The sequence below is a fragment of the Lonchura striata genome, chromosome 15, assembly GCF_050655825.1.
Source record: "Lonchura striata isolate lonStrDom1 chromosome 15, ASM5065582v1, whole genome shotgun sequence".
Taxonomy (NCBI): Eukaryota; Metazoa; Chordata; class Aves; order Passeriformes; family Estrildidae; genus Lonchura; species Lonchura striata.
In genome coordinates, this window is record NC_140717.1 from 12617578 (window position 1) to 12633418 (window position 15841).

Here is a 15841-nt window from a genome sequence, read left to right on the forward strand (position 1 = left end):
TCCAAACTCATCCCAGCTTTATTTTCTCTGCAGGTCAGACACACAGGGATGGAACCAAGGTCTCCAAGACAGCAATTCTTGGATGGAAAAGATCCTTGTGAATCCCCTGTGGCAAAACCATCCCTGGGCAGAAATCACAGAGCAGACAGGGACTGACACAGCCTCCCTGGGACACAGGAATCATCCCCTCCACAGGAATCCTTGCCTGCATCCACTGGGAATTTCCCAGACATTTATCACATTTTCCACACCAGCTCCAGCACGGGAGCAGTGTCTGTAGTGCAACATCTCCAGGTTTGGAGGGACCAAGCTAAGTCTGCAGTAAGATTTTTTTTCTAGGAATTGTACTCCTGAGGAACAAAGGGAAAAGGGGAGCAAGGATTTGATCTCAGTGTTCAACAACTCATTTCACTGAAGGCTCATTGTGCTCTAGTCAGACACACTGCATTTCCTAGAAGGAAAAAGGAGATTTTGGGTGATATTTAAACTCTGAGAGGTCCAAGGCAGTGCCTAAACCTCCCAACTACACAGTCACCAACTGGTTAATGCCAAAATGTTCTATGTATTAAAACAAACAAACAAAAAAAATTACTATCATCTTTCATTTCTGTGACTCACAGCCCAGTGTCCTCAACCCTCTGGATGCAGACATTCCAGTCTGCACCAACACTTCCCATCACTCCTGTTTAATCTCACTGATCTGACAGAGAAGAAGGATCCTGACATTGCTTTCCAGATGCATTTCCAGGCATTGGTTCTAAAAAAAGGGTTATTTCTCTGAAATCCATCTGAAGCACGACAGGAGGAGGATGAAGCCAAGGCCATCTCGCTGCTCGGTGCCGAGGGTTTTCCGACCCCTTGGAAATCTTGTGAAATCCTGTGGCTAAGGGGACTCTTCCAGAGCCCAGGGTGTGGAGCCCTGTGCTCTGCTAGCTCACCCGGGCACAGGGACCCCATGGGATGGACCAGGCAGGACAGCAGGAGAGGTGGGCTATGGCCAGGGAGGGGAATGAGGATCCCCAGTGCCACAGGGAGGGAAGGAGAGAGAAAAAACCCTGGGCAGAAGCCAGCAGCCTGTGCAGGAGCTTGTTTCAGCAGCGAGGTGAAGGGGAGAAGGTGACTGGCTTTTAACCCTGTCCCCAAGAGGGCAATGCCATGGCTCTGCTCTGTGCCAGAATCCCAGCAGGGCCAGGACAGCCCAGGAGCAGCCCAGTCTCTCTCCAGCCTGGGCCAGGGCAGGGCTCGCAGCAGCTCAAGGGACCAAAGATGGGAAGCTGCAGAGACACTTTAGGGGTGTCTCAGAAATAGCAGGAAGGATCCACATCTGTCCAAGTCACCCCCTGCAAAAGCTGCCCTCTCCAGGCAAACACCAACTGACAGAAGTAAGGCCAGAAAGAGACAAAGTGAGCAAAATAAAAGAGTTTGGCAACAAAGCAAATGTGGCTCTTACACAGAGAGCCTGCCCTGGGTCCAAACAATTCCCTAAGAAAGGGCCTGCAAGCAAAGGGAAACCTCCATCCTGGAGGGATTTTGCCAGTGGAGGTTTCCAGAGGATTTGACACATTCCCCTGGTTCCAGAGAGGAACCTGCCCCACCTGAGCACTGTGCTGGGGAGCCTGAGTGTGTGCCAGCTCCTGTCCTCTGGAAACCAAGGACAATTAAACCTGTAGTGCTCCTGAGAAATTGAGACATGACTCTTTCTGTCCCAAGGCCTGGGCCTGCCAGGAGCCTGGCAGAGGCACAGCTGGCTGAGCCCACTCCTGCTGCTCCAGCCCTTAACCTCTGGCATTCCAAAGCCTTCCCAAGAGCCACAGGGTCCAACTGCTCCTGCTGAAGCTGCTGCTTCCCTGTGATTCCTTCTCCAAGAAACATCCAGGACCCTGCAGGAACAGGGACACCTGGAATCCTCCTGTCCTGGGAAAGCAGTGCCCATCCAGGCACTTCCAATGCTGACATCTCCTTGTGGGCTCTGCCATCCCTCTGCCTTTGTGCAGCTTCCCAGACTCACTTCCAGCCAGCCCAGCTCCTGGGGAAGGAAAAAGCAGCACTCCCATGGCAGCAGCTGCCCAGCCTGCTGGGGATCTCACTGTCACTAATCTGAGTGGCACTTGGAGCATTCCTTCTGTGCTCCCCCGGGGTTTGCTTTTAAGGATGATTTCCGTGGGTGTCAAGTGAAGGGCTTAAGCTCAGGCCCATCCCCTCCTCCAGCCTGGAGCCGTGCCTAAGAAAAACCAGCTCTGAGCCCAGCAGCTCTTCCCTGGATCCCTGTGAACCTCCACTACCAGCTGCCCCTCCAGGCCTCGAGCAAGAGCTCGGCTTGCACGCAGCAGCTCTGGGCTCCACGTAGGAAGGGCTCCCCCTTCCAGCAGCAGCTCCAAGCCCCATCCCGAGCCCAGGCTGTGCCTAGGACAGCTCGAAGCCGGTGTTCATGCTGATGGCGTAGCGCAGCTTCTCCCGCAGGATGCTCTTCTTGCTGTAGTTGGGGAGCTTGAGGAGGTTGAAACACGTGGAAGAGGTCGGGAGGCGCCCGCCCGGCTCCTTCTTGCGGATGGTGAAGAAGCCGCGTAAAACGCTGCCCAGGGTGTCCCCCGTGTCCTGCAAGGGCACAGAGCTGTCACCTCCCTCCCTGCTCCTGGCACAGAGGCACGGGGCAGAGGTGCCAGCACAAACCCGGCTCTGGGAACAGTGAGCTAAAGCCCAAGCTCAGTTTCACACCCCTCTCCAAGGAGCTCTGCTTGTAACTCACTGCCTGATATGGGCAGGGTGTGCAGGGAGATGGGTGGGACACAGGGGGATAACACAACCCTGGGGGAACACAGGGAATCCAGGCAGGAAGAGTCTGGAGCTGCTGTGTGTGTGTGCAGCCATGAGCATCCTATTGGGCTGTTTTTAGGTACAGAATCCTAGAAGGGTTTGGGTTGGAAGGGACCTTAAAGCTCATCCTGTTCCGTCCCCTTGACATGGGCAGGAGACATCTTCCACTATCCCAGGTTGTTCCAAGTCCCATCCAGCCTGGCTTGGACCTTCCAGGGATGTGGCAGCCACAGCTTCTCTGGACACCCTGTGCCAGGGCCTTAGCAGCCTCACAGGGAAGAATTTCTCCCTGATATCTAATCCTAACACTTAATCTTCCCATGTTAAGGGTTTCCAGGTCAGATGGAGGGGAGGAAGCTGGGCAGGGAATTCCCAAGCTCTGAGCAGGATGCCTACCTGGTCATCAGACACTTCCACGCAGCGGATGGAGAAAGGAGGCTTGAGGTAGGCAAAGCCCAGAAGTGGAGGCCTGGAGCAGCTGGTGACAAACTGGAAAAGTGCCACATGGTGATGATGGGAGAAGAACAGCCACACAGTGACACAGATCCAGCACTGCTGGGACTGGCACTGAGCACCCCCCAGCGTGTGTCTGGCAGCCTTTGGAGAGTGCCACCTCTGCAGGGCCATTCATGGTGATACCACAGCACCCACAGAGCCCTGCTGGGCACTTCCAGCTGTCAGGAATTCTGGTGCCCCTTCAAAGAGCACCCAGGTAACTGGTGAACAGCCCTGGCCCCACCACCCCAGATCCCAGCTGGGCAGGGACGGCTCCTCACTCACCTTGAGGAACATGGCTCTCTCCTCAGGGCTGAAGTCATTGGCCAGGATGTCCCAGAGCCAGATGATGACTCGGTGACTGCCATGGAAGCCCCCATAGTACACCGTGTGTTTCCTGGGGAGAGAAAGGCTCTGACAGGCCTGCCATTGCAGCAGGAGGGGCACAAGTGCTGGAAGAATCACTCAGGTGTGATGGTTTGGGTTGGAAGGGACCTTAAAGCTCATCTTGTTGCATCCCCTGCCACAGGCAGGGACAAATCCCAGTAGCCCAGGCTGCCCCAAGCCTGTCCAACACCTGCCACAGGTCAGGGTTCACTGCTGACACTGAGCCCCCAGCACTTGATCAGAGGAAAGGCAAAAGCAGGCAGGAATCCTGCTCCCAGAACCAATGCAAGAAAGGACCCACCCCAAATTAGCCTTAATGAACACATTCCAAAGCTCCGTTCCTTTCTTCTCCTCACATTCCAAGCAGGAACAGCAAACTTGTGGCCAAGTCACTGTCACTGTCAAGCCACCAGGAGCTGTGCAAAGGAAAAGCTCAGCTCCCAGGCCAGACGAGGGATGGCCAGCAGCCCCAGCTGTCACTCACTTCAGGTCCTCGAGGTCGATCTCAGCGTTGTCCCCGGAGATGAGGCGCTGCAGCTCGGGCGTGGAGAACATGCGGATCCACTCGGGCTTGATGATGGACCTGAAGCCGCCGATGAGAGCGGCGGTCTGGCTCTTGATCTGGGTGTGCATCCGGAAATGTGCCATCAGGTGGATGTAGCTGATCCTGTGGGACAGGCAGGTGCCACGGGGGACATGGAGCTGCCAGGGGTACCCAGCACCCACCACTGAGCTGTCCTTGATGTGTTTGTCCAGCCCCAAAAAGGACTGGGACAGCCTGGACAGGGTTATACTTCCCCCTCCAGGCCCTGCTGGTTATTTAAGCAGATGTTTTTCCACCTCATTCCCCCCTCTGGGACTCTGCTCATTTCTCAGAGCTCCTGCCTAGCAAAGGGACTAATCGGCTTTAATAATTCCTTGATCAACCTTGGCTGGACACAGCTCCAACTCCTTTTAACAGCTCAGCTCTCCAGGCAGACTCCTCTAGATCTGACCAACAGCTCACTGGGTTCTGCTGCCCCATGGCTGGAGAAACACCACACCAAAACCATCAAGCAGATTCCCACCTTCCTGTAGGATGTGGGAAAGTTGAACTTTCTGTTAGACAGAGGCTCTTCCCCTTCTCACCTCCAGGCAGAACACCTGAACTTGCTGATTCTTCTTCAGCAGCTCCCACACAGACCCCACCACAATTCCACTGCCTGGGTTTTTGGCAAGGTCACCCCAGCATCTCCAGGCAGAGCTGTTTCCAGATTGCTGTCATTCCCAACACTTCTGCTCCCTTCCAATTCCCAATTTTGGGTGCAGAAGCTTCAAATTTCTGCTGTAAATTACTAGAGCAGCATCCAGGACTTTCAACTTTTTTTCCTCAAGCTGACTTGTGACAAGCCTGAGGAAGATGCTTTCAAATGCAAACTCCCTGGCCAGAGCTGGAGAAGAGAAAAGCCTGGAAACATCAGGCTGCAAAGCACAGATCCAGGTGGGATCCAGCTTCCATTTGTCAGGAAAAAGATAACAACCCCCAGATCACCAGTTCAAACACACATTTGCTTAATAGATATTTCGTTCTGCTTTTATGAGCACTGATGGGGATAGAGAAGGAAATAAAAAAAAAAAAAAAAGGAACAAAAAGGTGGGGTCGGTTTGCAGGCTCCGGAGTTGACATTTCTGATAACGATCTAAAAGCCGGTTATCTGTGAAAACAGCCCCGGGGCTCGGTGTCTCCTCTGATTTCCTGGCTCTAAAGAACGACTGTCGAGTACATTTGAATTCAGCACTGTCTGCTCGGAACACGGTGCTTTATACAACTGCCACATGTTATCATTCTGAGGAGATCTGTCTGCTCCAAGGTGTCTTTGAGCATCTGTGCCCTCTGTGTTCACGACTGTGTGCCTGAATTGCTTTGAATCCATCTGTCTGTATCCATCACCATCATTAAATCCTGCAAAATCTCCCTGACTGGGTGCCTTTGACCTCAGAAGTGCTGTTTCAAGAAGTAAATTGTCAATTTTTATTTTGCAAATCAAATTTAATACAATTTCTGCCGATGAACTGTAACCAGCAAATTCTATTAAGATATTTATGTGCTCCTTCTCCTCCAATCTATCTCAATTCATTCCAGATGCAAGCCCAAGGAACCAGAATAAAGTATTGTGCAGTGGTGACCTTAAAAATCTAATTGCTGTACTCACTTATTTTCATTGGTAACGGGAATGGTCTTCCCTCCAGGAACAAGTTCATGGCAAACCAGCTGAGGGAAGAAATGATTGGATTGCTAATTACTGCCTGGAACCACAATGGAAGGAAATGCCATGCTAAGCTGTTACCTCCCCATAAAACATTTATTTTTTACAATAAAACAGCAGGATTTAAAATTTAAGTAATAATCCTACTTCTGCCTCAAACCAGTTTCACTTAACTATTAAGAGAGTAATTGAACAGTAGGAACTGCAGCTCTCCCACCAGTGGAGCCAGCCCTTCTCCAAGGAAGCCTCCTCTGCAGTCTGATCCATCACTGCTGAACCACACACAAATCAATTCCAAGAGCCCTGGGGGACTGTCACCATCCCAGAATCCAGAGGCTGAGCAAGCTCAGAGCGCTCAGCCTGACAGCACAACCTGAAGTTGGCTGAGCCGCAGGTCTCCTGCAGGAGCTCCTGGAGCTCTGTCCCTCCAGCTGGGCACTCCAGGCAGGAAGGCAGAGAGCCAGGAGGGATCTCCCAGTGCCTGGTGATCTCCTCCAGCTCAGGGCCAGTGCAGGACCCTCCAGGTGCTGCTGCAGAGTCCCCACTCCTCTTTGCCCAAGCTGAGGCAGCACATCCTCATTCCTACTTTAGAGGCCTCTGTGCCTCAGCTCCTGGTGAATTCCAAGGTCAGACTGAAGCCCAGCACAGGGAATGTGACATGGCTGTGGCTACAGGGACACAGAGTTCAGCCAGGGTGACCCACCTGGCTCCTTCAGCACAACCAAAGCACTGGGGAAACAGGAGTGCCCAGGTTATTTTTAATCTCAGTGAACCACAGCTTTCAGTGTCTCATTGCTGAGCTCCATATCCTGCTCCTATGTTCATTTTTTACATGGAAGAACCCTCCAAGCTGAAACCTCAGCAATCCTGAGGCAGTAGCAGGTGTCCTCCATGGCTCCCCATGGAATTTGCAGCACAACACTGCCAGCAAAAAGCATTTTTATCTTATCTCTTCAGATTTTCCAGCTCTGCACACAGAGCTTCACAGGGCTCAATGCAACCAAGTACCTCCAAGTCTTCCTAAGGGAGTGCCAAACAGCTTTTCATTCTCTAGGCCAAGAGACCTCCTGACACACTTGGGAGTTTCCCTGACTCCCTGATAGAAACATCAATGTGGAAAGAAAAGGAATTTCTCCTATTCACAGACTTCTCTTAAGAGGGGCACACCAGTTATGCAGGGGAAGCATTAAACACTTTTCAACCCTAGAAGCAGAAAAATTAAGGGTCAGAGGGGAACCTCTTCTTGTGGAAAAAGCTGTTCTCTGCCCACAGGTAAATACTGAATCCCATGGCTGAGCTCAGACAAGCTGAGAGGACACAGCAAAGGTAAGGTCCAACAAATCACTGAATAAAAACCTACCTGACCCATCACATCTTCATCATAGGACAGTGTCAAGCCCAGGTCACTGATATCACCATCGTAACGCTGGAGAACAACAGGGAAGAAGGAAAAAAAAAGGGAAAGAAGGTCAGGGTTCAGCAACAGAACCACCAGTCACTCCCAGTTTCTAACGACAGGCAGCAATCAGGGAGGGGAATGACAGGAAAATTATTGCTCCAACCTTAATTGAAGTGAGATTTTTATAGAACTCCGAGTCCAAGGAGGGCAGTTCATCCACGGAGCTGTAGAAGACACTGTGGTGGTGCCCAAGGAGTTGACTCAAAAAGAAGGAAGCAAATGGAACATCCACAACTATTCCCTGTGGACAAGAAGAATGCACAGGTAAGGTTCTGCCACACACTTGTGGTTGTGGCATCTTTGGTTACCTGTACGGCAGATCTTGTGATGTGGAACAAGTGCAAAGACCACTTTGCAAGGCACCAAAATCAGCTACAAACCTCACATCCTCTTAAAATCCATCAATTAGTAAGGCAGGTGCAAAAAGGCACCTGGGGACTCCATGTGCTCTTTAAAAGAACTGCATTACATGGTTTGAACTGGAAGAGGGGAAATTTAGTCAGATACATGGAAAAATCCTTCCTTGTGAGGGAAGTGAGGCCCTGGCAGAGGTTGCCCAGAGAAGCTGTGGCTGCTCCTGGATCCCTGTAAGTGTCCAAGGTCAGGCTGGACAGGAATTGGAGCAACCAGGGATGGTGGAAGGTGTCCTTGCCCATGGGAAGGAGATTGGACTAGAAAGTCCAACCAACCCAAATCATTCTGTCAGTCATTCTGACATTTCATCCTCCTTTTTGCCTTATGTCCCTTTGAGGTATCCACAAACAGTTGTTTGTAAGGTGGAACACCAAAAAACACACTGGTGTCCCAGCACCATGAGGAACAATCAAGGCATGACAAGGTTTTACCTCCATGATTATTTGTAATACATGCCTAAAGAAATTCCAGCCTGTTCCACTAAGAGGATCTTTATCCAAGCCATTTTTCCAAACTCCACTCTTCAATAACACCCCCCCAAGCAGGACAGGTGCCCTCAAAGTCACCATCACTGACAAGATCCCAGCCTGGTGCTTCTGGCTTACCTCATACACAGCCTTCCCAAGCATCTTCCCCACAAACTCAAAGAGCTGCAGGTAGTTCTCATGGATGTAGGATGTTGGGGATGGATACAGCCTCTCATCACCACTGGTGGTCTGCACAAAGAGAAAAGAGCCCAGTGAGCCAGAATGGCTTTGCCTGCACCAGGTCACCTCAGGTGGCACCCGTGTCCTACCTTGAACAGGTTCAGTGCAGGGTCGAACACCTTTTTAATGATCTCTTCCAGGAACTCTTTGAAGACCCCATCTTGATCAATACCAGCCTCATCGACCCCCAGGTCATTGACAAACTTCACCCTGATCACTCCTTTCATGGCGTTCTGGGAAAGCTGCCGGAGCTGTTCGTACCCATCCTACACAGAGCAGAAAATCCAGAGGGCAATCCCAGAGAGAGACACATGAAAAATCCACCCAGAGATGCAGCAGAGACAGGACACAGGCCCACCACAGAAATTTCCATTTGTCATTGAGTCTTTAGCTCAAAAATCCAGCATTTTCCAAGTCAAAATTCCAGGTTTGCAGCAGCCTGAGCTGAATGAGGATCCAGCATTCTCCTGGAACACAGTTCTGGGACTGGATCCCTCAGCAGCCCCAGAGAAGGTAAAACACACCCCCCTGCCCTGTTTTTTGTCAGGCCAGACTGCTGCTGGCTTGTGTCCCTCACCTCGAGCATGCGGGAGCGGCGGATGGTGATGTGGGTGACGTGAGGGGACGCCGAGCTCGTCTCCACCAGCCCCAGCTTCTCCTTCTCCTTTGTGACCATGTTCCGGAAAAGCAGCACCCTCTACAAAAAGAAAACAAATGGGCAATCCATGAGTATCCTCATCCTGCAGGGCAGCAGGGATCTGGGAGGCTCCTGACACACAGAACTGCTGCTGGTTGTCCTGATCCCAGCTATTCCCAATGGTGCCACTTTCAGCCTGTGTGTGCAGCTGCACACACAGATCAGTTCTGTCTCAACACAGAGATCAAGATATTTGAAGGAAATGCACTAGGAAGGGGTGAGGACACAGATCAGTCCTCTCTCAGTGACAGAATCAAGACATTTAGAGGAAATCTATTGGGGAAGGTGAGGATGAAGCAGTTGACTTTTACTCGGCTGGCATTTCAAAAGAAGCTCCATGTCACAAAATGTTCCAGCCACGTGTCCCTCCCACCCCAATGGCCACCCAGGCCATTGATTCCCAGCCTCCACCCTCTACCCCCATCCTACTCACGTTCTTGTGAGGAATGACATGTGGGATGTACTGCAGGAGCAGCTGGGCTCGTTTCTTGTCCTTGTCCAGCTCCTGGAAGAGCACGCTGGGTTTGAGGTCCCTTGACAAAGAAAGGCAGAGATTCAGAGATCCCTGAGAAATACCCAGGTGTGGGAGAGAGGGAACAGGCAGTGATTCCAAAGATGACTGAAGTGCTCAGTGTACACACTAAGAAGGTAAAAGAGCCCAGGGACACCCAAGCTCTTGGGTGCTGAGTCAGTATTCAAAGCACCACCTAAACCTCCCACAACACGAGGGGCGACCTTAACTGCAACCACAGGCAGCAGTTCCCCCCTCAATCCCACAGGCAGAATGTCAATAAGGAATCCCAAATCAGGCTCCCCAGAGGATGTGGAGCAGTGGGACAAGCCTGGAGCTGTCCAGGATCCCTGCCCTGGGCCACTCACTTGCGCAGCCAGTGATCCTCGGGAGCGAAGCGCCGCCGACAGTCCCGCTCGTACAGCACCATGAGCCAGCCATGGACAGAATGGAACAGCTCCAGGGTCTCCCCTCGGGCATTCTCTGCACAAAAGGAACAAGGCAGCAAAGTCCAGGCACCCTTGGCACCAGCAGAAGCCATACCTTGATTATCCTCCCCACAGTAACAGCACTAGGCTGTTTTACAGACCTACACGGCCTCTGGAGGGAAGGATTTTGTGCCTCTGGGAAGAGAGATTGTCTCTTCTTTAAACAGAGCTAATCAAAGCCATCTCATTTCCCATCAGAACTGGAATACCTCAGCTAATTACCAGAGAGCTGAGCTGTACCCAAATTATACCAGCAGAGAGATCCACAGCAGATTCTACAGAGACCCAAGCAAGCTGTTCTGCCTGGTCACAGAACTGCTCTGCTCTTGTCCAACACATGGCCCAGCCTTGCTAAAGCTCATCTCTGCCAAAAACCAACATGCCCATCATGTCTGTTACACAAATCCTTACTGGAAATAGGGAAGTGCTCTGGATTTGGCACAAAGCATGATTGTGGCATCTGGACATCAAAAGACTGGGACATATTCCCATATTGAACGTGCTTTTTGTGCCAAGGAATAATTAGCAGAAGCTTCAAATTCCAAAATTAATGCCATTTGTGGTTCTAACAGTAACATCAACTCAATCTACTAAAAGTACTCACCTACAATTCCATCCCAGATCATCTTAAACACGAAGGAATTCAGGAAAGAAGAGATGGTCACCAGCTCTTCCAGTTTGAATGAAATCTGCTCTTCGTAGACCTCAATGTCATCCAGAATCCTGTCAGAGCAAACAAATGCAAATGCACAAGTGTAAATTTAATTCCCTGTTGAAATTTTCATAAAGGCACATTATCCTTTAGCAGCAGCTCTTATTTCTATGACAACTGACACCCATGAGGATCTAAAGTCATAAACAACCAAACCTTATTTATGGATTTTGACTGATAGCAGATCTTAACAGAAGATGGTATGAGAGGCTGAGATACAAGCAAAGTCAGTGTTTCAGGCTTAAAAGGACTTTTTCCATTCCCAAGAAAATTTTTTCCTCATTCAAGAGGAGAGAATTGTCTCTGGTGACCAACAAGGGCAATTTTACACCCCCTTTCCCATCTTTTGTGTTGTTCCTTTTCCTCCTCATACTCAGTTTTCTCACCAGCTGCAAGCAGCACACAGCTGAGGGGAAAAAAGTACTTTTGAAGCTTTTTATTTCTCAGGACTCAATCCCAAAAGCTTGCTCCTTCACCTTGCCTACTTATCTTCATGAAAAAGCTTAAATGTTTCTCTTGAACCTGAAGGAACAAAACAGCTCCATGTCACAAATTCAGGAATTCCCATCCATGAGCTACCTACGTGATGAGGTGACGGGAGCAGTCACAGAAGAGCATCAACATGGCCAACAGCCTCTTGGATTCCTCTGTGTCGTTGTTCAAACACTCCAAAAAGAGTTTTAACCCCCCCTGTGGTCCCAGCTCACAGATGAAAGCCCACAGTTTGGGCAGCAGGTCATCCAGGTAAGTGAGACCTATGAAAACATAAAGTGCACTTGGTAAAGCTCATTGTGCTGCTTGTGAAATCTCAGAGAGGTGAGACTTGAAGCTGAAAGAGCCTTTTGCAAAGCAGAAGAGGAACATGAGCATCCCATTTGGCTCCCAGGGCTGTCTGCATTAACAGGAGGTAGACAATCACCAGGAAAGCACAAAAAAAAAATCCCATAACTTTTAATGAGGCTTTGTTTGCACATCTTGAACCTTTTCCCCGTAATTCTTTGGCAACTTCAGCAAATAATGAATTCCTGTGATCCCACATCCACCTTAGGGATGAGAACACAACAGGGCTGCACCCATGGTCATCACAAAGCATCCAAAGCTCTGGAATTGCTCCCTGCTCTGCCCACAGGACCAAAACAGTGCTGATGTCCTCCTCTACCCCTTCCCAAGACAGGCAACTTGTTCTCAAGTATGAAAGCATTCAGTGTTTCCAACCACAAAAAGATTAATATTGCCAGGCTCCCCAAAAACCCTGACTCAGGCTGAAGATTGAGAGGGAGTAAGCAAGGTTTCATGAGAGGAAAACTTGCTTTAATTTGTATTCTTGAGAGTTTGTGCTTGAACAAGTGGTGCTGAATGTTATTGATCCCACAGATGATTCAGGATGGAACAAGCCTTCCCCAGCCAGTCAATAACCTGCTGGCAGTGATAAAACTCCCAACAAATCAACAGAAATAAGGAAATCTCTTTTTTTTTTTTCCCTCTCCACTGGAAAGGATTTGAGCAGCAGGGAGGTGGCCTGACCTGTGAGGATCTGCAGGCGGATCTGGGTGAGGGTGGTCAGGGTGGTTTGGTACAGGACACAGATGCTGCAAACCTTCTGCACCTCGGCAGAGTCCACGCGCTTCCCTCCCACCGGCTTCAGGATGTTCCGGACTGAGGCCGACTTCTGGAAAGCTCTCTTGAACAGGTCTGGGGGCAGAAACACAGGAGGAATGCAGAGTTAGATGGGATTTTGAGAAGGAATTCTTCCCTGTGAGGCAGGTGAGGCCTTGGCACAGGGTGCCCAGAGAAGCTGTGGCTGCCCCTGGATCCCTGGAAGTGTCCCAGGGCAGGTTGGATGAAGCTCTGAGCAGCCTGGGATAGTGGGAGGTGTCCCAGCCCATGGCCCCAATTCCCTTCCAACTCCACCATTCCACATGTTCTATAGGACAAGGTGAAAAGAATGAGCTGCAAGTGCCCTTCCATCCCAAACCACTCGTGATCCATGATCCTGACTGCAGCAAATAATGACCACAGGATCCAGTGTTATGGGCAACAGCTAGAAAATATCAGATTTTCAGTTCTCTTATCCCAAATCCTTTTTCTGCAGGACCACCACACCTCACAGGTGCAGGATCGAGCTTCACCTTGCTTTCCACTTGGGAAGCCGAGCTCTAATATTCCCTTGGAAGTCTTAAGTTTTGCCAAAAGCACTTCAGCTACTTGAGAAAATGATGAAAAGAAACTGCTAAAATAAGCAAATATTTTTCTAGCACTAAAGAAAGAGACTTGCCCCAGGTCACAGAAGCATTCCAAGGAGGAATTACGAGTAGGAGGCATCACATCCCCACCTAAGCAGCAGCAGCTACTGCAAGTAATTATTCAAAGCTTTTGGCAGAAGTGGAAAAGTCAAAGCCCTGCGACTTTAGGAAAGAGATCCACATAAACACACACACATAGACAAAAAAAACCCCAAAATCCTCCAGAACTGACTTTTCATAGGAAGGCTGTTCTGAGGGGAGATTGGCTGTGCTGGCAGCTGAGCTATCTCCTGATTTTCCAGCAGTTTCTTGCTGAGCACATCACTGAAGAGGATCCGGATCATGTGGACCCCCCAGAGGTGCTGCAGCTGCTTGGTCAGCAGGGGCATGGACTCGTTCAGCCTGGAAGACAGAGCAGGAGGACAGGTTAGAAGGCAGCTTGGAATAAAATACCAGGCAGTGATACTGATCCATTTAGCTCATAATCCAAACTGGAATATGCACCCACCCATGGAATAGTCTGTGCAGGAATGCTACAGTTTATTGTACAGCTAGAACCCGAAATGTCTGAGAAATTATGTCTGTTCATCTCAAAACATAAAACACTTTGCAACACATAAAAAAAATTAAAAAATAAAAGGAGAGGCTTCATCATCTCTCCTAGTGAGGTCCTGCCCACTCACCCATAATCCACAGTCTGTGAGAACCAGCCCAGCACAGGGTGCCAGTGGGTGAGGTTGGATTTCTTCTGGGACACGTACTTCTGGCAGTAGGAGAGCATGTGGATGAGCACCCCCACAAAATGAGCTGTCTCCTCCACCAGCACCTGGTCGTTCAGGGAGCCCAGGAACACCAGATTGCCTGGAGGAAGGACCAGCACAGCAAGGCTTAAAGAGGAACAGATGCTGTGGGACAGGGGTTAGAGGTGAAGTGAATCCTTTCCCAGTCCCAGGAGAGGATTTGTGTCACCAGTGATCTCAGAAGCCACCCTGCAGGAAGCCATTTCCAGCACACATCAATCCCTGAGGTAACATGTCCCTTTGGCCACCTTTCCCACCTTTTCCCCTTTCCCACCAACACCTTCTACAAAATACTAGAAGCTACAACCCCTGGTTATCTCAGAGTCCCAACTGATAATCTTGTTACTTTTGCAGAAATGTGAATTAAAATCTGCAGCAGCATTTAGGAGAAGGAGAGCCAAGTCTGCCACACTCCAAGACTTGCTCAGAGTCCAAGCGAAAAGCTGGCAGAGATGATACATGACATGGATACAAGAGCAAATCTCTGGCCCTTCTTCCCTTTGCAAAGGTTTTAAACCTTGTCTGTAACATCCCAAAATACACCTCAGTTATTATTTAGAGAAAATTATCAAAATAACAATTAAAAATGATGAGTTGGAAGCAGCTCTGCCCCATGGAAAATGAAGATCTGAATCAAGACTCTTTTTCAAATCCAATAAAAGAGGTGGAGGTGCTCACCCAGCAAGCAGAGAGTGTGACTGCCCTCCAGGCACACGCAGACATCTCGGCACTGGGACTCCCGGCTCAGGAACAGGATGAATTTCCGGAAGAGATCGTGGGATTCCATCACTGCCAGGCGCTGGGAGACAGCATGGAAGGGCCAGTGAGGCTGGGAAGCACCACATTCCCCACTCCTGATCTGCCAGCAGCACTTGGCACTGGCTTTTCTTCCCAAATAAATCACCACGTTGAGGCTGTTGCCCCACAGAGTGTTTGACACGGAGCTGGGCTGGGAAATAAAACCCCTGGCAGGTGAACAGGTCATGCTGGAGATGGAATCAGACCTTTGCAATGATATGTCTGCAAGAACACAGGAATTGCCCATTTGGCACAAAACCTGCCTGTCTGCACCAAGCAGATTGAGCTGGATTAATGGGCAGCACATTTGTCACCCCCACAGAGCCTTTGCCACCAAAAAGGGTGATTTTGGCATTGGTTCTGTCTGTGGTTATGGAAAAGGAAGAGCAAGGGCATGAAAAATTCAAGCTGTGGGTCATATATGCTTTTTTAGGTATTTTAGGGCAGTTCAGCCCATCATCCCACTGGTATTAGTAACTTCTGCATTAGAAATCCAGAGCATTTGCAAGGCTTTCACAACAGAGAACTAAAAATGGCAAAGAGAAATGCCAAAGCTCTGTTCCAAGAGCTGATAAAATGGAGTAAGAAGTGGCCTGGTGTGATAATCAGTCCCCTGAGATCACCCACTTACCTCAGGGGTGAGAGTAGCAAGGTGAGTCATTATAGCAGGCACAGACATGACATGGATCAGGAAGGACCTCAGCAGATTGTCTGAGAACTGTGCAGCAACCACAGGGCTACAGAGAGAGAGAGAGACACTTCAGAGCTCAACCCAGCCTGGGAAAGCAATACAGCCTCCAACTGAGCCATCCAGCACTGGATCCTGGGAATTTCCTCAGCAAGAACCACAGAAACAGGGAATGGGTTGGAAGAGAACTTACAGCTCAGCCCACCCCACACCCCTACCATGGGCAGGGACACCTTCCACTATCCCAGCCTGCTCCAAGCCCTTTCCAACCTGGCTTTGAAGCATCCCAGGGAAAAGATTGTTCACCCACACTTCTGCTCTAAGAGCAAGTTCACCCTGAACTGAACTGCACCCTCAAGTTTAGGCTCACACTAATTCCTGA

At 50.0% G+C, this 15841-nt stretch overlaps 1 protein-coding gene across 1 annotated transcript in view; it reads right to left on the minus strand.

Moving 5' to 3' along the window:
• The window catches only part of UBE3B (ubiquitin protein ligase E3B), a 20163-nt gene continuing 4322 nt past the window's right edge, over window positions 1-15841 (minus strand). Inside the window, exons 9-27 of the mRNA XM_021544687.4 lie at window positions 15403-15508; window positions 14652-14772; window positions 13857-14034; window positions 13406-13575; window positions 12455-12622; window positions 11514-11685; window positions 10823-10941; window positions 10099-10213; window positions 9653-9752; window positions 9100-9219; window positions 8612-8788; window positions 8421-8531; window positions 7505-7642; window positions 7303-7368; window positions 5889-5947; window positions 4181-4363; window positions 3595-3706; window positions 3211-3303; window positions 1-2595 (exon numbers count right to left, since the gene is read on the minus strand). Of these exons, the coding sequence (XP_021400362.2) occupies window positions 2404-2595; window positions 3211-3303; window positions 3595-3706; window positions 4181-4363; window positions 5889-5947; window positions 7303-7368; window positions 7505-7642; window positions 8421-8531; window positions 8612-8788; window positions 9100-9219; window positions 9653-9752; window positions 10099-10213; window positions 10823-10941; window positions 11514-11685; window positions 12455-12622; window positions 13406-13575; window positions 13857-14034; window positions 14652-14772; window positions 15403-15508 (2500 nt within the window). The 3' untranslated portion in view covers window positions 1-2403. The remainder of the gene's footprint in view (window positions 2596-3210; window positions 3304-3594; window positions 3707-4180; window positions 4364-5888; window positions 5948-7302; window positions 7369-7504; window positions 7643-8420; window positions 8532-8611; window positions 8789-9099; window positions 9220-9652; window positions 9753-10098; window positions 10214-10822; window positions 10942-11513; window positions 11686-12454; window positions 12623-13405; window positions 13576-13856; window positions 14035-14651; window positions 14773-15402; window positions 15509-15841) is intronic.